At 38.3% G+C, this 18,195-nt stretch overlaps 1 protein-coding gene across 4 annotated transcripts in view; it reads right to left on the reverse strand.

Moving 5' to 3' along the window:
• LOC122574600 (zinc finger protein rotund-like) overlaps nucleotides 1-18,195 on the reverse strand; it is a 244,176-nt gene that overhangs the window by 81,322 nt on the left and 144,659 nt on the right. For all 4 annotated transcript variants that reach the window (XM_043742334.1, XM_043742332.1, XM_043742333.1 and 1 more), the window contains exon 5: nucleotides 10,269-10,444. In XM_043742334.1, coding sequence (XP_043598269.1) covers nucleotides 10,269-10,444 — 176 coding nt within the window. The remainder of the gene's footprint in view (nucleotides 1-10,268; nucleotides 10,445-18,195) is intronic.

Below are 18,195 nucleotides of genomic sequence, written 5' to 3' on the forward strand. Positions count from 1 at the left end.
TTTGTATTTGGTGTAACGAGGAATTATTATGGAAATGGGTGTCGCGAACGAGGATCATGAAGCTTTAGAATTTTGGTGCCTGAACCATAAGTACATGGAAATTTCGCAGTCTTCGAAGATTTGAACGTTTAGAAATTCAAAGACCTGGAAATTGGAAAATTCGAAGATTCGAAGATTTCGGAATTCGAAAATTTACAAATTAGGAAATCAAAGAGTCGGAAGATTTGGAAATCAGCGAATTACAGCGTTCGTATATTTAAAGATGAAACAATCCAAAACTGTAAATTCCCAGCGCTAGGACTTTTAAGATCCTCAACTCCACATCCAAATTCTAATAACTTCAACGGTACGTTCTAACGAACCGAACGTTCAATTCCAAAATTCTTAACGAAAGTGAAACCTCGATTCCTACGCTTTCGAAAAACAACACTCTTAAATCATATCTGAAAGCATGTAACTAAAACTTCGGAGAATCGCGTCGCAGGGTCGAAGAACACGGCTGTGGAAGACATCTTAACATCGAAAAGAGGGGGGGCACTAATCGACTGGGCTGTCATTTCGCAACACTGTAATCTCTTCGGCGTTGTTTTCCCCTCGATCCGGCGTCCTTCCAGGAGCGGCGTGTACTCTGCCGACCAAGCAAGCGAGAAGAAGAAGAGGGGACAGGGAATAAGAAGAAATAAGGAGAGAGAGAAGAAGGAAAAAGAAAGGGTAAAAAAGTGGCTGACTGGTGAATGAAGCTATGCACCTCCGTGCCCGGGGGGCCCCGAGATTCAAGTCCGGGGGCTAGTGTACCGTGACGAGCACAGCATCCTGCCTCATCCTCCTTTTCCATCCTTCTTCTTCTCCTTCGTCATGTTTCTTTCTCCGATCGACGATTTCTCGAATCGTTGCCTGTCCACGGAATCATTTTACTCTAGCTTGCCATAGTATTCACACTCGTCTTCGTGTCCTTCTTCCTTTAATCGTTGTATTTCGTACACTTACAAGTTTATTTCGTACTAGTTTGCACTATCGATCGATAGCGATCAGATCTACTTTCAGTCGCTTCAAATCTGTGTGCGTGTGTACAAATTCGAATCACTTCGAACGTTACTTCAAGCTAAAAAGTTCTGAGACGCCTCGAGTCTCGCGTTTACGAAAACTGATGCGTTTCAGACCCTGTCGTTAATTATCAATTATTTCTTTGGTTGATTATTTAGCCAATACAAACTGGTGCATATGATAGCGAATACTTTTGAAACATTTCAGTTTCAGAGAATTTGAAAAGCCAGAATCTCTCCATTATTTCTTAAACTATTTCCTCGTTGCTTCTTAAAGGTATCTTCCTTTTCTCATCCTCGACTGCTTCCTAAAAACTTCCTTCCACTTCTTCCAATTTTACTCCGCTTCCCGTTCGTTTTTCCTTTCCTCTGTAACTTATCACAATTTCCTCGAGAATCAGTCCTTCCTTTTCGATTCACTTTCCCTTCGACATCTATACCGCGATCCCCCATTCATCGACCTCTCGATTCACGATTCAAGGGTGCAACCTTGACGCGCCTCGTCCTCGTTCTTTTCCGCTTCCATCGATTCCTTCGATCGGTTTTTGCCCTCCTTTTCGATCAAACCGCTCGATTTTCTTCTGTTCCTTTTCCGTTTTCGCAGACCATCATCATCCAGGCCTCGATCGATCGGCCGATCGATCGTGAAACACCACAGTGGCCCGCAACGGGAAACCGCAACGCGGATCTAGTTAACCGCGCCGCGGAAATTATTCGCGGAATAATATCGGCCGCGAGTTTATTCCTCGCTCGGCTTCGCTCGCCTCTCGAATCATACTGAGGTAAACGCATCTCCGTCACAGGAAATATAGCATAAATTTTGATGCGGCGAAAGCTCTGTTTCTCACAGCAATTTGGCTAAAAAATTCAAGTCTTTTATACGTTTCTGGATCGTTGTTCAAGTACGAGAATATATGAAAAATTCCTTGGGCGGTCGGCTTTGCGCTATCGACAAAACGCGTGTCACACGATTCCAGGAAATTTCTCAAAAAATCGATGAGTTACTTAATGTATTGCGTAACGTGAATGTAGGATATCGACTGAGTATTTAAAGTATATGAAATATCGAACATAAAAATAAGAGGCAAAGAGAAGGTACGTTGAAGAAAGGAATTTCAGAAATACCTAATCGCGTGAATAAGAAATGGACCGGAATCAGCGATCGTGTTACTCTCAACTAGCCTTAATTTCTTCCACGAAATCGAACTTTCAAAAGATTTGAACGAATTAGAAATTTCGAAAAAGCGCTATACCGATCGAGGATTCGATGCTATTCTTTGAAACGACGAATCGATCACAGTCGGTAAACAGGCTAATTTCAATTTTTATTATTTTTCGATTTTTAATTTCTTTAAAAGGAATTTGTTTTAGATACTCTACTATATATAATGATAATATACAATATTACTTATAACATTTTCTGATATTCCGCCATACATTAGGCTGTCGGAAAAGTTTCAAACGTTTGTAGTAACAGAACAAAATGGATAATATGGAATTGAATAAAATAATATAAAACAAAGAACACTGTGCGTCTATTATTTCCTTATAAAACGAATGTATTGTTTCCTTACAATACTTTTGGGACAACCTGATATGGACTACTGTTACAATGTGTATGTGCATTATCCCAGACGAAATCGAATTAAAAACCTAAAGAAAACCCTATATCCCTTTGAAATTGACTTTTTCCTTTTGAAAGAATAAAAAAGCAAATACTTGACGAAACAATGCACTGAATGCTAAGTATGATAAGCGTGATTAATATTACCGCACCGTCTGCTCTCCGTCTCCATAAACTCGAAATTTACGATTCTGCCCGGGCTTCTCTTCAGCTGGAAGCTTAATTACAATAAGAATCATCGTCCGGCTGTAAAATAATACGTAACGAACGTGGAGCAGCGTCTGACGCACCGTCACATATCGTTCCTCGTAACGCTAATTATTAACTATCGTCGAAAGTGAACCGCCTCAACGATGGCGGCGGCCTTCTATGACTCTTTTCCTTTTTCCCTTTACCCTTCTCTGCACTGTTCGTCCGCGGTTTCCTTTTTTCCGCCCCGCGGTGGAACTGTTCGTTTCTTGGCGACCGTCTGTCGCGATGACAAACTTGCTGAATCGTCTTCTTCCCCATAATCAAACTCCTGCTATCGTTCTTTAAACGATCTCATCGGCTGATTGAAGTTTAACGTGGCTTCCTTTTCTGTTTTTCCACTTTACTTTTTAATCGAGTTATGTCGAGATTTTATTGGCCGTCCTTCAGGAATGTTGACTTTCCACGATAATTTTTAATACTTGAATTAATTACGAGGGAAGAATACGAAAGAAAAAAATGTTGTTTGATTTTATCTTTTCTTGTCGGATCTAAAGTACACGATACTTTTTCGTTATTACGTTCAAGGCTAATAGTGTCTCGTAATATACAACAAGATTCATTATTCTGTACAAAGTTGCAGGTGTTGAAGATTAAGATTAGCTGAAATAACCTTACCTTAGCCTATTAATTAAAGGCTAACAGTATCTCATAATATACAAGTTTGATTATTCTGTACGAAGTTGCAAGCGTTGAAGATTAAGATTAGCTCAAACAAAGCCCACATTACCCTATTAATTAAGAAATAAAGAATATCTGACTCTATCGTAAAGTCATTTCAGTGACGAAGCGACACGATTTATCACGTGTTCTCGAAGAAGAGAAGCCTCTTCTTTATCTCTTCCTCGGATATCTTTAATTCGACAAGCAGAAAAATTAAAAGGATTTCCTCGTTTCTCAATTTCCCTAATTTCCTACAAGTTGGCAAACGAAGAATATCTGCCTTTGAGGTGTTAAAATTTTCAGATTAAAATTAGCACTTATGTCCGTCTACCCCGTCCTAAAAGTTCAGAAATGAAGGAAGACCGACCCTGCCGTTCTAACGACAGAAGGAAACACGGTTTATGACGTGTTCTTGATGAGGAGGACGCTCTTCTTTAAATTTACCTCCAGTATATGCTCAATACCTTTCGTAATTTTTATAATTTGCAAGCATTTATGAACCGAAGAATATTTCTCTCTAAATATGTTGTCTATTAAGATTAATTCAAGAAATCCTAGCTTATCCTCGTAATTACAGAAAGATTAACAAATAAAAAAGACGTTGAATTTTGTCGTAAAACCACCTTCGCGAACAAAGAGGTACAGTTATTCGTTTATGTGGCCTCAGAAGGATTTCGTAATTTATAATTCCTTTAGCGTACAATGCGCTAAGAAGTGCAGAATATTTCTCTTTAAGGTGTCAAGTGTTATCTTATCTTACGTCATTAATTGAAAAGTACAAAATATCGAAAAATCATTTCTCAATAAAATCATTTTCCATTCATTTTTAACGATAAATAAACACGGCCTATCGCTTGTCGTTTATGAAGAATCTCCCCCTCTTTGAACTCCCACCACCCACCGCCCTATATATTCGATTGCTTCCTTAATTTCACTAATTTCCCATTAATTAAGAAATAAAGAACATTTCAACCAGGCGTTGAAGATTAATATTAACTCGTATCGCCCTGCCGTAACCTATTAATTAAAGAACGAAGAGTATCGAACTCTATCGTAAGATGATTCCAGCGACAAAGAAGCACAGTTCATCACGGTCTCTCGGTGAAGAAGGGCCTCTTCTTCGAGCTGCCTTCGATACCCTTAATTCGATACTAGTCACGGCCCGATCCTGTGGTCGTCGGCGTCGATAATTGAGGAAGCGGCGGCGAGATTAGCGAGTGGGGGGTTGCAGCTGCTTCGTTATTATGATTTTCTTCATTAAATGCCGATCAAGGCAACGCTTTAATGGCTTTCTGGGTCTTATCAGCCGCGGCAAATAAGACGAGCGCTACTCGCGCGCATAAACCCGATCGTGTGGAGAGAGCGAGATACGGCGACCCGCTTATTCGTCAGCCGCTTATTTCAATATTACAGTGTAATAAATAGCGAGCGAGACTCGCCGAGGATTAAATCGACGAAAATTACAGATTCCCGGCTACGCGAGGGCAGAGGGAGGCAACAAGAGCGGCAAAGAGAAAGGGGAGGGGGTCGGCTGGCAAATTACATAGATCTCGCGCAACGGTATATTCGTGTACCTGGGCATTTTTCTTTCACTTGTGCTCTCTTCAACGCACGGCAAAACGATAAGGGAGCGTAGCTTCGATGTGCTTTTACGGTGTCGTTATCGATGGGGTTTGCAGTACTGGATGGGGTTTGCTGTTTGAAATTTCAACAGATTCCAAGTGATAACGAGGTGGTTGATGTTTCCACATGGTGTGCTCTTTGTGGTTTTGGCAAGCAGAATGTTATAATTTGCAGTGTCGCCGAGCGATTACATCTTGTAGGTACAGGTTTCTTCTATAGGAATTTAAAAGCGACGATGAGACGGTCGGGGATTTTACATGGCACGTTTTTCGTGGATTTTGCAAGTAGAATTTCTTTGGAGATTTGTCAGGAGTTCCATCGAAGAAGATCTTCTGGACGTTTCGTTGCGGCAAGTTTCTGCAACAAGTTTCATTAGACGCTCGGTCGCTCGATGAAAATCCGAAGATGATCGTTGCGTAGAAGTTAAACGCTCGTTTCTCGAGACTGCGATGTCGTCGACGTTCTTTCACACTGCGGCTTTGTCAGGTGTTTCGATTGAACAAGTTCGAAACACAATTCGGTTGCACTTTTCTTCTATCGTGTGATTCTTGAACCGTGCCACACGCATTGAAATTATGGCTTTCTTAAGATTTCCATGCTGAAACCTGCCCTCGTTCTGTACCTCTGTAATACTCTTCGCTGTACGTTTTGCATTTTTACAGATATCACAAGATATTACTTGTTTATCATACCACACTGTTTGTAATATTATACAACTACTACGTAAGTCGCACTATCTTTTTTCACACACGTGACCGCGTTCAGACATAAATTTGATAGCAGAAAATTTTCTGGTGTTTCGTTGTTATTCAAAATTGAAGGAACGCAAATAGACTTTTACGAAAGAACGATCTGAAAGAAACAGCGAAACGATCGAAAACCGAGCTCGATGCCAGAAGAATCGCCAAATCTCTTCGTTACGATACTCCAATTTAAGATCATGTGGTTACATAAAGTTTCGTAAAAGAATAACCGGAGAAAGAGCGATATCTGTTTCCCAATTTTCATTCTCCGTCACTTTCGAAACGAGGAAAATCGATGGTCCAATTTCATCGATCGATATGATTTATATCCACTCGTTCGACCGGTATCAGCGTAATATTTATTGTTTGTTACGATATTCCGCGAAATTCATGCATTCTTCCATCGCGCACTCTCTCTCGCGCCTGTTCGCTTAATGGCAGACAATAATTGTTGTTTTTCAACGGAAACAGGCAGGATATACGTGTCAGATCATGCACGATGTTTCACTGGCCTCCGGCCTATGATAATCTGTCCTATTCTGTAAACGTTCGGTGAATATCATTAAATTTTAACGATCCATCTTATGGTACGTTGCGCCGCTCGTCCTTCGGTCTCTCTCTCTAGTTTCTGTCTCTTCTTCGCCTTGTCTCTTCCTCTACCAGCCGATTCATCGTCGTCCTTTATTCGTCGCTGCATTTCAGTCTCTCGATTTATCTTGTAGATCGATGATTTTTCCTTGGGCTACGTGCATCATTTCTTCCCTCGTATACGTTTTCTTGGATGTTCTTCTTTTGGAATTTTACTTTTTTTTTTTTTTGTTTGATTTTATTACGCTGTGCATTTTTATCATTAACTTCTCTTCAGGCGGTTCAATGTTGGGAGATTAGGCGGTAGCAAATGTTATTTTAATTCGAGCATACTTCGTCTTACCCTTGTTCATCATACACTTTCATTTCCTCTTTAGCTTCTTCTCTTCCTTTTTGCTTCTACGCGTTTCTTCTATTTTCCAGCGTATCATTTTTTATTCTCTTCTTCTATTATTTTTGCTCTTATTTAATCTTATGGCAGCCTCTTCTGTACCTTCCTTATCGTAACGTTTCCACTTCTACGTAGCTTTTATATCATCTTCCTTTAAACAGTCGTCGAGGTTTCTAAGAAACCTGACGCCGCGAACTTCGTTATGCATAATTTTCATTTTCCGATTACGCTTCGCGAGCTAATTTTGTGCTACCAAAGAATCCCTCATTTTGCTGGACATCACCGATTCAACTAAATTTCTAAATTCTACGATAGTTGCTAAATATACCAAAGAAAATTCTAGTTTTCTCTCAAACATCCTCGCACCGAGTTATTAAACAAATCAGACTTTCTTACATTAATCATCTTCAAAGAATTTCAAATTAGATTAATCCCATCGAACAAGTACTTGTTTAATCAAATTAATAAGAAAGTAGGCATTTTCAAAATCCTGATCAAATGTTCACGATCCAACATCTTTCTATAGTTTCATTCAAGTACCAAAGATGAGAAAGGGAAAGTGCAACTCAAATTCGGTTTATAAGCTTCCCCGTGTAGACATTTAGAGAATTGCAAGATTTTTTAAAATCTACAAACAGTCCTACAAAAAGAAGAGTTAGAGAACCTACTCTTAGATGGATGTACCTGGATGCTTGAAATCCGGTCGTAAACGTAGCGAAAAATCGTTGGTGACAGCTCAATTTCCGAAAATCACCTTTCAACCCTTTCATTACCTACTGCAACAGGACGAACGATACCGTTCAAAAGGCTGACACTTTTGCTTCTCGACTTTCCTATGTATACGATCACGGCGTTCTTAAATTTAAACTGCATTTAACTCCATTTCCATCTTACAAATTTCCATGGGAAGAAATCGAACACGGTTATATGTGAAATATTGTGAAAGTGATTTATCACAGTGATAATCCAATGGTAATCCAAATATCACACGACACATAATTAACTATACCAATTAACGGAGATGTTTAATTCAATCGTCAAATAGACTTACCGCGTACTAATCTTCATTCCGTAAAATGAGATCACAATATACACAAAGGAATAATAATAAAAATAAATTTCTATTCCTTTCAGCGTTCTCATAAACGTCCCAATACCGTCGCGAGCAAATATAACTTCTAAATGATGTTGAACAAAAATGTTTCCAATTATTTGCATTAATTGTACGTAGGTACGAAGAAAAGGGAACTTTGATTGGGAACTTTCGTCCAATTTCCCCGAATCGTTAACGCGGCTAATTGCAAACACTGGCAAGCTGCTGTGCTTTAGTGTGCTTTCGCGATTAAGCAAAATCCCTGGCTTTTCGACGACACGATGTAAACGACAAGATCCTCTTCTCGACAGGCGGCGCGGCTCCATTTCGAGAAACAGTCGTGAGCAACCTCTTTCCTAAACCTGAGGATCTCCGACGTTCGGGGACGTACTAGACCTCCGGCTAGGGGGGAGGGCACAAATAGAAATAAAATCGATACACGTCCGGATGAGATACGTGCAAGACGAAAAATGTTCGGGCCCGAGGAAAGCTTCTTCGAGAAGAAAGAGAGAGAATGGAATTTATGCATTTTTGCCTTCTTCTTTTTTTTTTTTTATTTTTTTCTTTTTTAGGGCAGACGGAGAAATGGAGAGACTTGAGGGAATATTTGAAGTATTCTTGGAAATTAAGATTAGAGAAGGAAAGCGATGAAACATCTTTGCAAAAGCATTTTTATATTTTTGCAATTACATAGAAGACTACTATAATGGAGTTATGAAGATCGACCATGAGGACTTGGATCATAAAGAGGGATTATACTGCAAGAAAATTTGATAGAAAATATACGATAAAGGGAAAGTTACAGACTTTAGGAGAATTTATTCCAAACTACTCTTGATTATATATAATATTTATATAATATTATATTTCTTCAAATGGCGAAACCACATCAAAGAGTAAATTTATAATCTAGTTGGCCATCATACTGAATGGACGATACACATAGAAACTGAAATAGGCTGAATTGGTCAAAGAAAACCGCGATATAGAAATAATAAGAAAGCTTTGAAGAATTTCCTTATATAAAGAACCGTATTCGCAATCGTACTTGAAATCGTTCGCTTTTCGATTGTACTGGAAAAACAAATACTTGAAAGACAAAGTAGGAAGCACGAAGTTCCTGATCACAGAAAGAGAAACAAGAATGGTGGACCAAAATTACGCTGGGACAACTGACAGGGTAAGAGGGGAAATTAAAAAGGAGAAAGGCTAAGGGGGGGGGCATCTCTTTTCGCGTTTCCACGGCGTATTCCAACCAGGGACAGTGGAAACTGGTTGCCAGGAGAATAGCTGATGTTTTACAACAGTGGCGAGAGTCGAATAACCCTCGTGGCTTCGTTCAATTGCAGTGGAAACAACGCAAACTTGCGGCAAAAATCAAGACCTAATACGTACTGAAACTATACGTTAAAGACCTAAGGGAACACCATAAAGTGTTAAAGCACCATAAAATTACTCATTAGCTGACGAAAGAACGGGACGGTTTAATTGCATCTCTATATCCATTTTTTATGTATTTTCTGTAGATAAATATCAAATAGAATCGACTGCTATTTTACCAACTTATGCCTACAATGGTAATTGGTGAGAATACAAATAAACAAATAAAACCTGAGTAGGGAACTTCCTTAATTATTATTATAGATATTATAAGATAAATTATTATAATAGAATATTGTTAGGAATTTTCGCGATATTTTATGTAGAACTCGAGATTTTCATCTCCAAGAATTGTCCATCGAATAATAATTTAATGTAATACGAGGAACTATATCAATAACCAAAATTATCTGACTGGCGTATTAAAAAATCTTCACTTATGTTCTAAATCAAAAATAAGATTTGATAATAGCGTGAAATTTTCTCATTGTGATCAAAATGTACATATTTTATGTACCTGAAAAACTATACCTGTTCTTCTTTTTAAAACTTCTCTCTATAATTTTGCTACGTAGGTTTTCCTGAAACTGTCTATCAATAAAAATTATTCCCCTAATTTGTAGAACCTCAATAAAATTGTCAAACCCCCGAATTCAGGAACATGATTTAGCCATAAAATGATATAGATCAAAATGCCAATGTCTTCAATGAGCGCGTCATCGATGCGACGTTACAAAATGGAAAAAGATCGATGCGACGTTACAAAATGGAAAAAGAAAATAAATAAGAATAAAGACTCGGATCTCCGAATTAAAAAATTGGAATAGAAAGCTAAAATAGGAAGAAAAAGAGGGCATTTTCGATTACTTACCTGTGGACACATCTTGCATTGGTACTTTCTCGGCGGATGAGAGTGTGGTCCACCTAAATGGGGGTTCAGATGCGACGGATGAGACGGTTTCACGGTCAAAGGTTGAGGAACCACCAGCAGACTCGCTGGAGGACTTCCGCTGCTGGATCCCCCGGCGCCTCGATATTGTTCGTCACCTGTAATCAACAAGCAACGATGCAAATCTCGTTAGAAACGCTTCAAGTATATATTTAGTTTCTTAGGAGCAAGTCTAACCTGTTTCATTATAAACAAATAATTTATGTATGTCACACGATACCAATTAAGTCTGTTATGTATGATTCATTTAGAGAATTTTTTAATTGTATCTCTGTGTCAATCGATAATAGATATAGTCGTGAAGATATATTAAAATAAGAACATAAAATTGAAGCAATTTTGTTATTTAAATAATGTACCTGTATTTTAAGGCTGCTCTAGGCTATTTCTTTCTTCGATATATGTTAATAAAACATTCTGATCAATATTAAGTATTATTACAAAGTATTAATTTTAATTGTCGATTAACACGTTGACGCCGCCGTTGCACATGGATTATTATTTGAGGGCCGCATACTATTTATAGATAGTTATTATACTATTATTTAAATTTCCAACTATAATATTTTCTAGTTTCTAAACGAGTTTCATTCTTGCTGGTACGCACCGTTTGATTGAAGATTCAGGTATGAGCCACCGGTGGTGCACGCCGCCTGATGGCAGATTCGAGCGTGAGCGACCGGTGGAACGCGCCGGCGTGAACGTGTTAATATCAACGTTCAAAATATTCGTCAATTACGTTGAACATTATTCGGGAAATAAAATGGAACTTGATTGTTTCAAAGTTCAAATATCTTTTAATCTAAGAAGCGAGTGCTCTGGAAATGAAACAATCTTTCAAGACTAGTTTTTGCCGCTTTGATCTTTGATATATTCCAAAGAATTTTATTGTCGATAGGAAATAAATAGATTAATATCTAAAGTATTTACTAATTATATTAAACAAACATTATGCAGCGTGAAATTCGATTACCATCGCGATCAGGTGGAAATATTAATTGGCGAAAAATTTCTTTTGCTCGTAGTACTGTATAAATATAACACGAACGTTAGAGTTATACGTGTTTTATGATCGTGACTAACCAGATTAGAAAGTCACTATCGCAACGAATAGATATTTAGTTATTAAACTGGTTCGGTGGTTTCGCGAGCGTTATTGAATCAGAGAAATTTCTGCTGCCATTCATCGCGACAATTAATACGATATAATATGTCCATTAAGTGGCAACGACGCAAAAAAAATGATAAAATGTTAACGTATCAGCGTGAACGCAATGCAGCTAATAACAGCGTAATTCAAGGAATTCTGCCTGCGTTTATCGTAACGAGTGATCTTGAATAAAAAAGATTATAATTAGAGGGCATTATGCGATGCCGCGGAAATAAATGTCGTTACAGAAATGCCCGCAGTATCTGCCTTCGTTTTTTTTTTTTTTTTTTTTGTATTTTATTTTCTTTTCACTGTTACGAAGATGCACAGTTAAGATACTTTCTTCTATTATCGATAAATAACAGATGATAAATCCACGTAACGTGATCTCAATGAAAGTTAACACACATGTTACGGCACATAATAATGTTTCGTACGATGTTAACGATTGGTTCCAGGAAATTGTAGTTTAGAAAAGTAAAAGTTCCCAGAGCAATCATCGTTACGAGATAATTACAATTTGTTAAAGTTTTCGATAAGAAATAAGGAATCGATCGTTTCAAACGATCTCTAGAACTTTTCCTTCCAATTATTACTGTTCGACTAATCTACAATTATCGAAATTCGTTTTGTTCAATCATTATACAATGATTTCCACCTGATAATGATACTCACCTTTCGATTCATAATACCAAAGAATTTAAAAGTCCCATACTATTCAGATTATATTTGCTCGGAAGATTATTAAATCTCGGAATAATTAAATCCTCGAACTGAATTTTCCATCTTTTCCTTACGGTCCCTACTTTCGAGGGAAGAAGGTCGAATATTACCAAGCTGCTATATATAGTCTCCAAAAATAATATCGAAATCACTGTATTATTCCCTTCAAGATGGTACCTGATCATCAAACTCTGTCACCTCTCAATCTCTACAGAACTCCAAACGCTTCTAATTCGAAGAAAAGTTAGATATTACCAGAATAACATCCAATCACCAGAAGCCCCTTAATTTCACATAAATTTCAAAGAGAGGTCCGATCCCTACCAAATTATCTCTCTAATTTGAAGAAACATCAAATATCAAATACTATCAAAATCCAACGTCAAATATTTCAATCGTTAAACGATCCTCGAAAAATTATCCAACCATCAAACTCCCATTGCCTCTGTATAAATTTCTGAAAAAGATCGAATCTCATCGAACTATTTCCTCCTATCAGCCATCGATTAAAACAAAACAAAATCAAAAAGAAAAAAGGAGAACGGAAAACTCACCTCGAAGCAAACAATGTCCCTAAATCTACTACATTCTTCGATTGAAAAAAGATCCTTTCGACCAGGAAAGATCCACGTTACGTTCGATCGACGACGATAAAACCCGGACGATAATTGATGGAAGTTATAGGGCGCGAGATATGAGGAATTGCACCGGTTACAAGCAAACACGCAGAGAAAGAGGCACGCGGATCGGGACTGACGCAACGGCGGCTGGTGCGAGGGGCAAGGATCCTGGCAGGTTGCAAGGACGAGTGATCCTGCATTACGAGTAGCTGTCATTAAAGGCAAGTTCTCAATATCGAGACCGAGCCACACGGCGAGTACAGGTGCATCCGCTCGGTGTGTGCGTGCGTTGTTCGATCGAGCTCTGTTTCTCCTCGTTCCATCGCTTCTCTTCTCCTCGTCTTCTATTAACATTTTTCTTCCTGCCTGCTACCGGTGGTCTTCAAATCGACGTGATCGCGAGAAGAAAGTTTCGAGTTTCAGAGCGGTGTTTCTTATTACGCGTTTCTTTTCCTCGACATGCGTGGTCGACGGCGAATCAAATGGAAATTCAAGCATTTAGACGAAGAGCGATAGGATGCTTCTTATCGTTACTTTGGTTAATCTCTCGTTTGCAGATCGTTGTGGGGATCAATAGGAGGATGTCCAGTGTTACGAGGTTTCCAATCTTTCGCTAGTATCGTTGGATCAACGTATAGGTCAGTTAGGCTCTTTAGTTTTAGGCTGTTTAGTTTCGATTCGTATCTTCTGACAATTTTCTTCGTGTAAAATGTAGGATACGAATTAAATTGCACTACTATAGGATTAAGTTACACAGAGTATCGTAAGTTAAATTGACTTTGTATAACAAAAGTGTTTAGAAACAGCCGCGAGTTACATACTAACAGACGATATTATTTGAGGGTTAATATGTAATGTAGTAGTTAATAAAAATATATTGGCACCTTTGTGGAAAGAGATTTTTGTATTTTGTTCTCGATATGTAAATTTCATTAGAGCCGTGTTTTTAGAAGCCAAACTCTGGTGAACTGGACTTTCTGCGAGCCTCGAACTTTATTACACAGGTAACGGAGCAACAAGTGATTTAATTTCATAAGTTCATTTATAACAGCAAGATGGCATAACTTTACACTCTGTCAGGATTCCTGTTACAGCTGGTACATCTTGCGAATCTTCAAATAACAACGACGATCGTTAAAGAACTTTGCAAGTCGAAGAATTAACTGAATACACAGTTCGCCGAATGCTACGTCTCTCGAGCCGATCGTTAAAATCGTTTCATCATGAGATCCGGAGCGGTTCTCCATTTCTCTTTTTCCTTTTTTTTTTCTTCTTTTCAAACATCGACTTGGTTTTGCACGCCACGATCGAACGATTTCTGACTTTCATTACGCATTACGCGTTCCACGGGGTTTATTGCGCTCTCCTGATCCTCTCCGTTTCTTCGTTAATTCCTTTTCTCCGTCTTCCTTTCGTACGAGGCTGTCTTTCCTCCAAGATGAATTTTAGTACGGCCAAGAAAGTCGGATCGCGAGCGCGTAAAAAGCTGGCGGAAGCATTAGGAGCATTAAACGGAGGAAGCTGTAATGAATTACGTATCTGATCTGTTTCCTGCCAATAAGAGAAAAACCCACGTCGGTTCGACCTTGCCCAGCCATCAGACATCTTTAAAAATAAGATTCAATTACTGGAGCGGGGCAAACCGACGACCAAATTGCCTTCCAGTTTTCAGCCGACTCTCAACGCTAATTTCTTATATTTTTACGCAAGTATTATTTTCAACCTCGCAAAGTACTATCAAATCCGTTTCAAATTCGTTCCGAAGCAAAATAACCAAGAGGAGGCTTACAGCAAAATTAATCGAACCTAAAGCATCACAGAAATCTTCTCAACTTGCTCCATTACAAATAAATACATTGTACGTCACATAAAAATATAAATATAAATTCGATAGGAAATTCCAATTCCCTGTGGCACGAATACACGAAAAATTCACAGCTTGCGATACTTGAAACTGGAAACTTTGACGTGAAACATGCTACACGTCGCGAGGAAAATAATTTTTCTCCCCACGTAGTTCTCATTGTCTATGTACTATCCGTTTGAGAAACAAATTAACAGAGAGAACCGCACGGTATCAATAGCAATGACACGAGCAAGAGAAGCCAATTAATCTTAGTGTTAAATCGCGTCAGCGCTCTGTGCAGAAATTTTTGCAAATCACGTTTCTCCGTACATTTTTATCGCCTGGCTATTACCGTCGCGTTTAACTGGTAATTGGCTGGTTCATGCACGTGTAATTGCTCGTGCATATGCAGCCGCGATACTTTAACCCGTGACCAAAGAACACACGGGCCTTTAAGGTGTTATAGATTCTGCATACAGAAATTCAATTCCGTTCCTATTTGCATTTCGATTGCGCTCGTCTAAGAGCTATTTATTGAGAAGGAAAGGTAGTCGCCAATTGTACGATGTATATGTATGCGGTTTTTCCTTCACCTGATTGGTGCATACGAAGTGTCTTTTTTTTTTTTTTTTTGTATTTTGCTTGCAGATGATATTCGATGGTTATGAATCACGTTAACACTATCACGAGCTGCGACGTTATAATAACGTGATATAGATGTGCGCTATATATAGAGACGTATTACAACTTTGATTTTTAGACCCATTACTCTTGTACTTGTATATCTCTTTTTACTCGTTTTTTAAAAGTCAATTTATATTATCACGAGAATAATATGTCAATCCATCAAGCCTCTCTGTTCGCTTGATTAATACGACAAAATTATTCATAGTAGTAATCCTATAATTGGTTTGAATATATTAATCATGTTGATAAATTATTCGCTACATTGAAACGCTGTACCTTCGACTATACCTTCGATTGGTTTTTCAACAGCGGGATTAAGCTTCTAGAATTAATCTATAGCTTAAATGCTACACAATATGCTGCACCTAAGACAAATAAGGAAAAAACCCACGAGAGAGTTATACTAGTCTTTGGCATTTCGAAAGATCATTCTTCTAAAGATCAATACGATAATTATGCAAATTTATTTTCCTAACAAAAATCAACCTTCCCTGTATATTCGTTTCCACGGTGTCCTTATCTTTGCCATCTTTCATCAAAGCAAACTCTATACGGAACAATTGTCATATTTTATTTCACGAACATATTTCATACGTCGTACGTTTATTCTCGTACTAAAAATCAACCTATTCCATAGATTTATCTCTACGGTATCTTTCTTGCTTTTACTCGCCTCTTATCAAAAGAAAATATATATATACGAGAAACAATTGTCGTATAATCAGCATCGTGAAATATAATGGCGCGTGTTAAGTACAAAGGGTTAGTCAACGTCCACGTGATACAACATTTCTTTTCCTTTGAAAACAGACGTCGAATCGGTTCTCCTGGCGACTATACGTAACGTTCTCCTCGCGGCACAATTAATTGATCTTTCCAGCGTGCTTGAACTCGATAATTATCATTTGCATACGCGATCTCGTGCACCGTGAGCCCCGATCGTCTTTCTCGCTTTGCTCGGTCGACGGGGGACGGCGGCAGGTTCTCCTTCGACCGGCAATTATCGCACGGAATATCGCAATACGGCGGAAAGCTGCAGCAAGTGCGACATTTTTCTACGTCGTTCCGCTTCATTGCAATTCGACCATGATCTATCGCTGCTTATCCACCTATTAAACCTGGAAGAACGTCGAAAACGTACCTGGACCGATCTTTCCTTCGATTTTGACGCGTTACGCGTTACATATTGCAGCCGATAAGAATCAACAATTCGTACGACGATTCGAACGACTTCTTTTACTTGCGTCAATTTCTTCGATAAGATAATTTTAGCACCAGACTTCCAGTTCAAATGTTAAATACACGACGTGTTCCTCTCTTTGATTAATCGTTTTGTTGACGATGAAGATTGAGACAATTTTTTAGCCTCCATGAACAACTTGATGCGCGTATCTATGAGATATCGGTTGATTTCCGAAGAATTAGATACCACTCACTGCTTAAAATTAAGCAATTGTCGGATTAATTGTTAATTGTTGGAAAGATTTGATCGTTTTCTCTCCTTAAGAGGAATTAACTCGGTAGCCGTTGAGTGCTACCATTTTTGTTCTATCTTCTGTTTCTTTCTTTCTTTTTTCAAACGACTAATTGGCTCAATTTCACGTTAGCGCGAGAGGAACGATAGAGACAAGTATATCGTAGAAATATCGGAATGATATTAACCTGGTTGCATGTACAGCACAAGAAGACTCTAACAGAGAAGGATCAAGAGATCATCGGTAGCAAGTAGACTAAGGTTGCTGAAATGATATGCTTCTCGGAAAATTGCATAAGATCTTTAACCTGTACATAGTACAAGTAAAAAATGTCCGAGTCGTTAATAACATTTCTTTAAACAGCTTTAACATTTACGTATCGAAGATCTTGAACTTCACATACATGCAGAATATTTTGATCAAAATAAGAGAAAAAGAATGAAAAGAAAAGAATGATTAATCATTTCTACGTTATATTCGAACGGAGTAGAATTCCTGCGATGAATTTATCAGAAAAATTTTCCGTTTACATAGGAGAGATCGTCGTAAAGCAGAAGTCGAGAGGTGGCTCTTTATACTCGCTGAATGGAACACGATAATGTGACGCGAAATGGGAATAAAAGCCGACTCTGCTAAGTTTAGAAACGCAAAGCAATCCAGCCGACTAGGAACAAGATACATTACCTCTTTCAGAACTCCTCCTTTTTTTTTTTCTTTTTTACTGCCGTCTCGAGAACAATATTCCTCTTTTTATTCTACTTAGCCGTCGATACAGGATGCAGATTCATCTCGCAGTTGTTTACGAGGCAAATTTCGAGGACGATCAACATTTTTCGAAAATCACGCTACCACTCCCGGCCAATTTATTATCCGCCCGCTCCTTTCTTCTACGTCATGGCTGCTTGCTTGCCTTCTTATTTCTCTATATATTTTCGGAAATGAGCTACGAACCCGATTTCTCGATGACAAAACTCGCTGAACTTTCAGACAAAAGCCAAGTAATTCCGTTGATTTATGTAGAAGCGACCTTCGCTAATTTAAGATCCATAAATCCTGTTTCGAATGCTGGATAAGCCTAACAGCTGTTCATACATTAATAGAAAATTTAATCACAATGCAGAAGTCTTCGTTTCTTCGTTGATAATTTTAATGTCGATTAATTCTATTAATTTTATAATTTCACGAACGTTAGATTGTCATATAATTTCAATAGCTTGCATTCGTATTCTAAAATGTAAAATTGCTACTTTTAATCTACTGGTTGTATCTAACGTATGAAACGAATCTCCACTTAAACTGCATTTCTCTAATCGTATCCGTAAAAATACAAATATGCATAGATATCTGC

The sequence above is a fragment of the Bombus pyrosoma genome, linkage group LG14 (assembly GCF_014825855.1).
Source record: "Bombus pyrosoma isolate SC7728 linkage group LG14, ASM1482585v1, whole genome shotgun sequence".
Classification (NCBI taxonomy): Eukaryota; Metazoa; Arthropoda; class Insecta; order Hymenoptera; family Apidae; genus Bombus; species Bombus pyrosoma.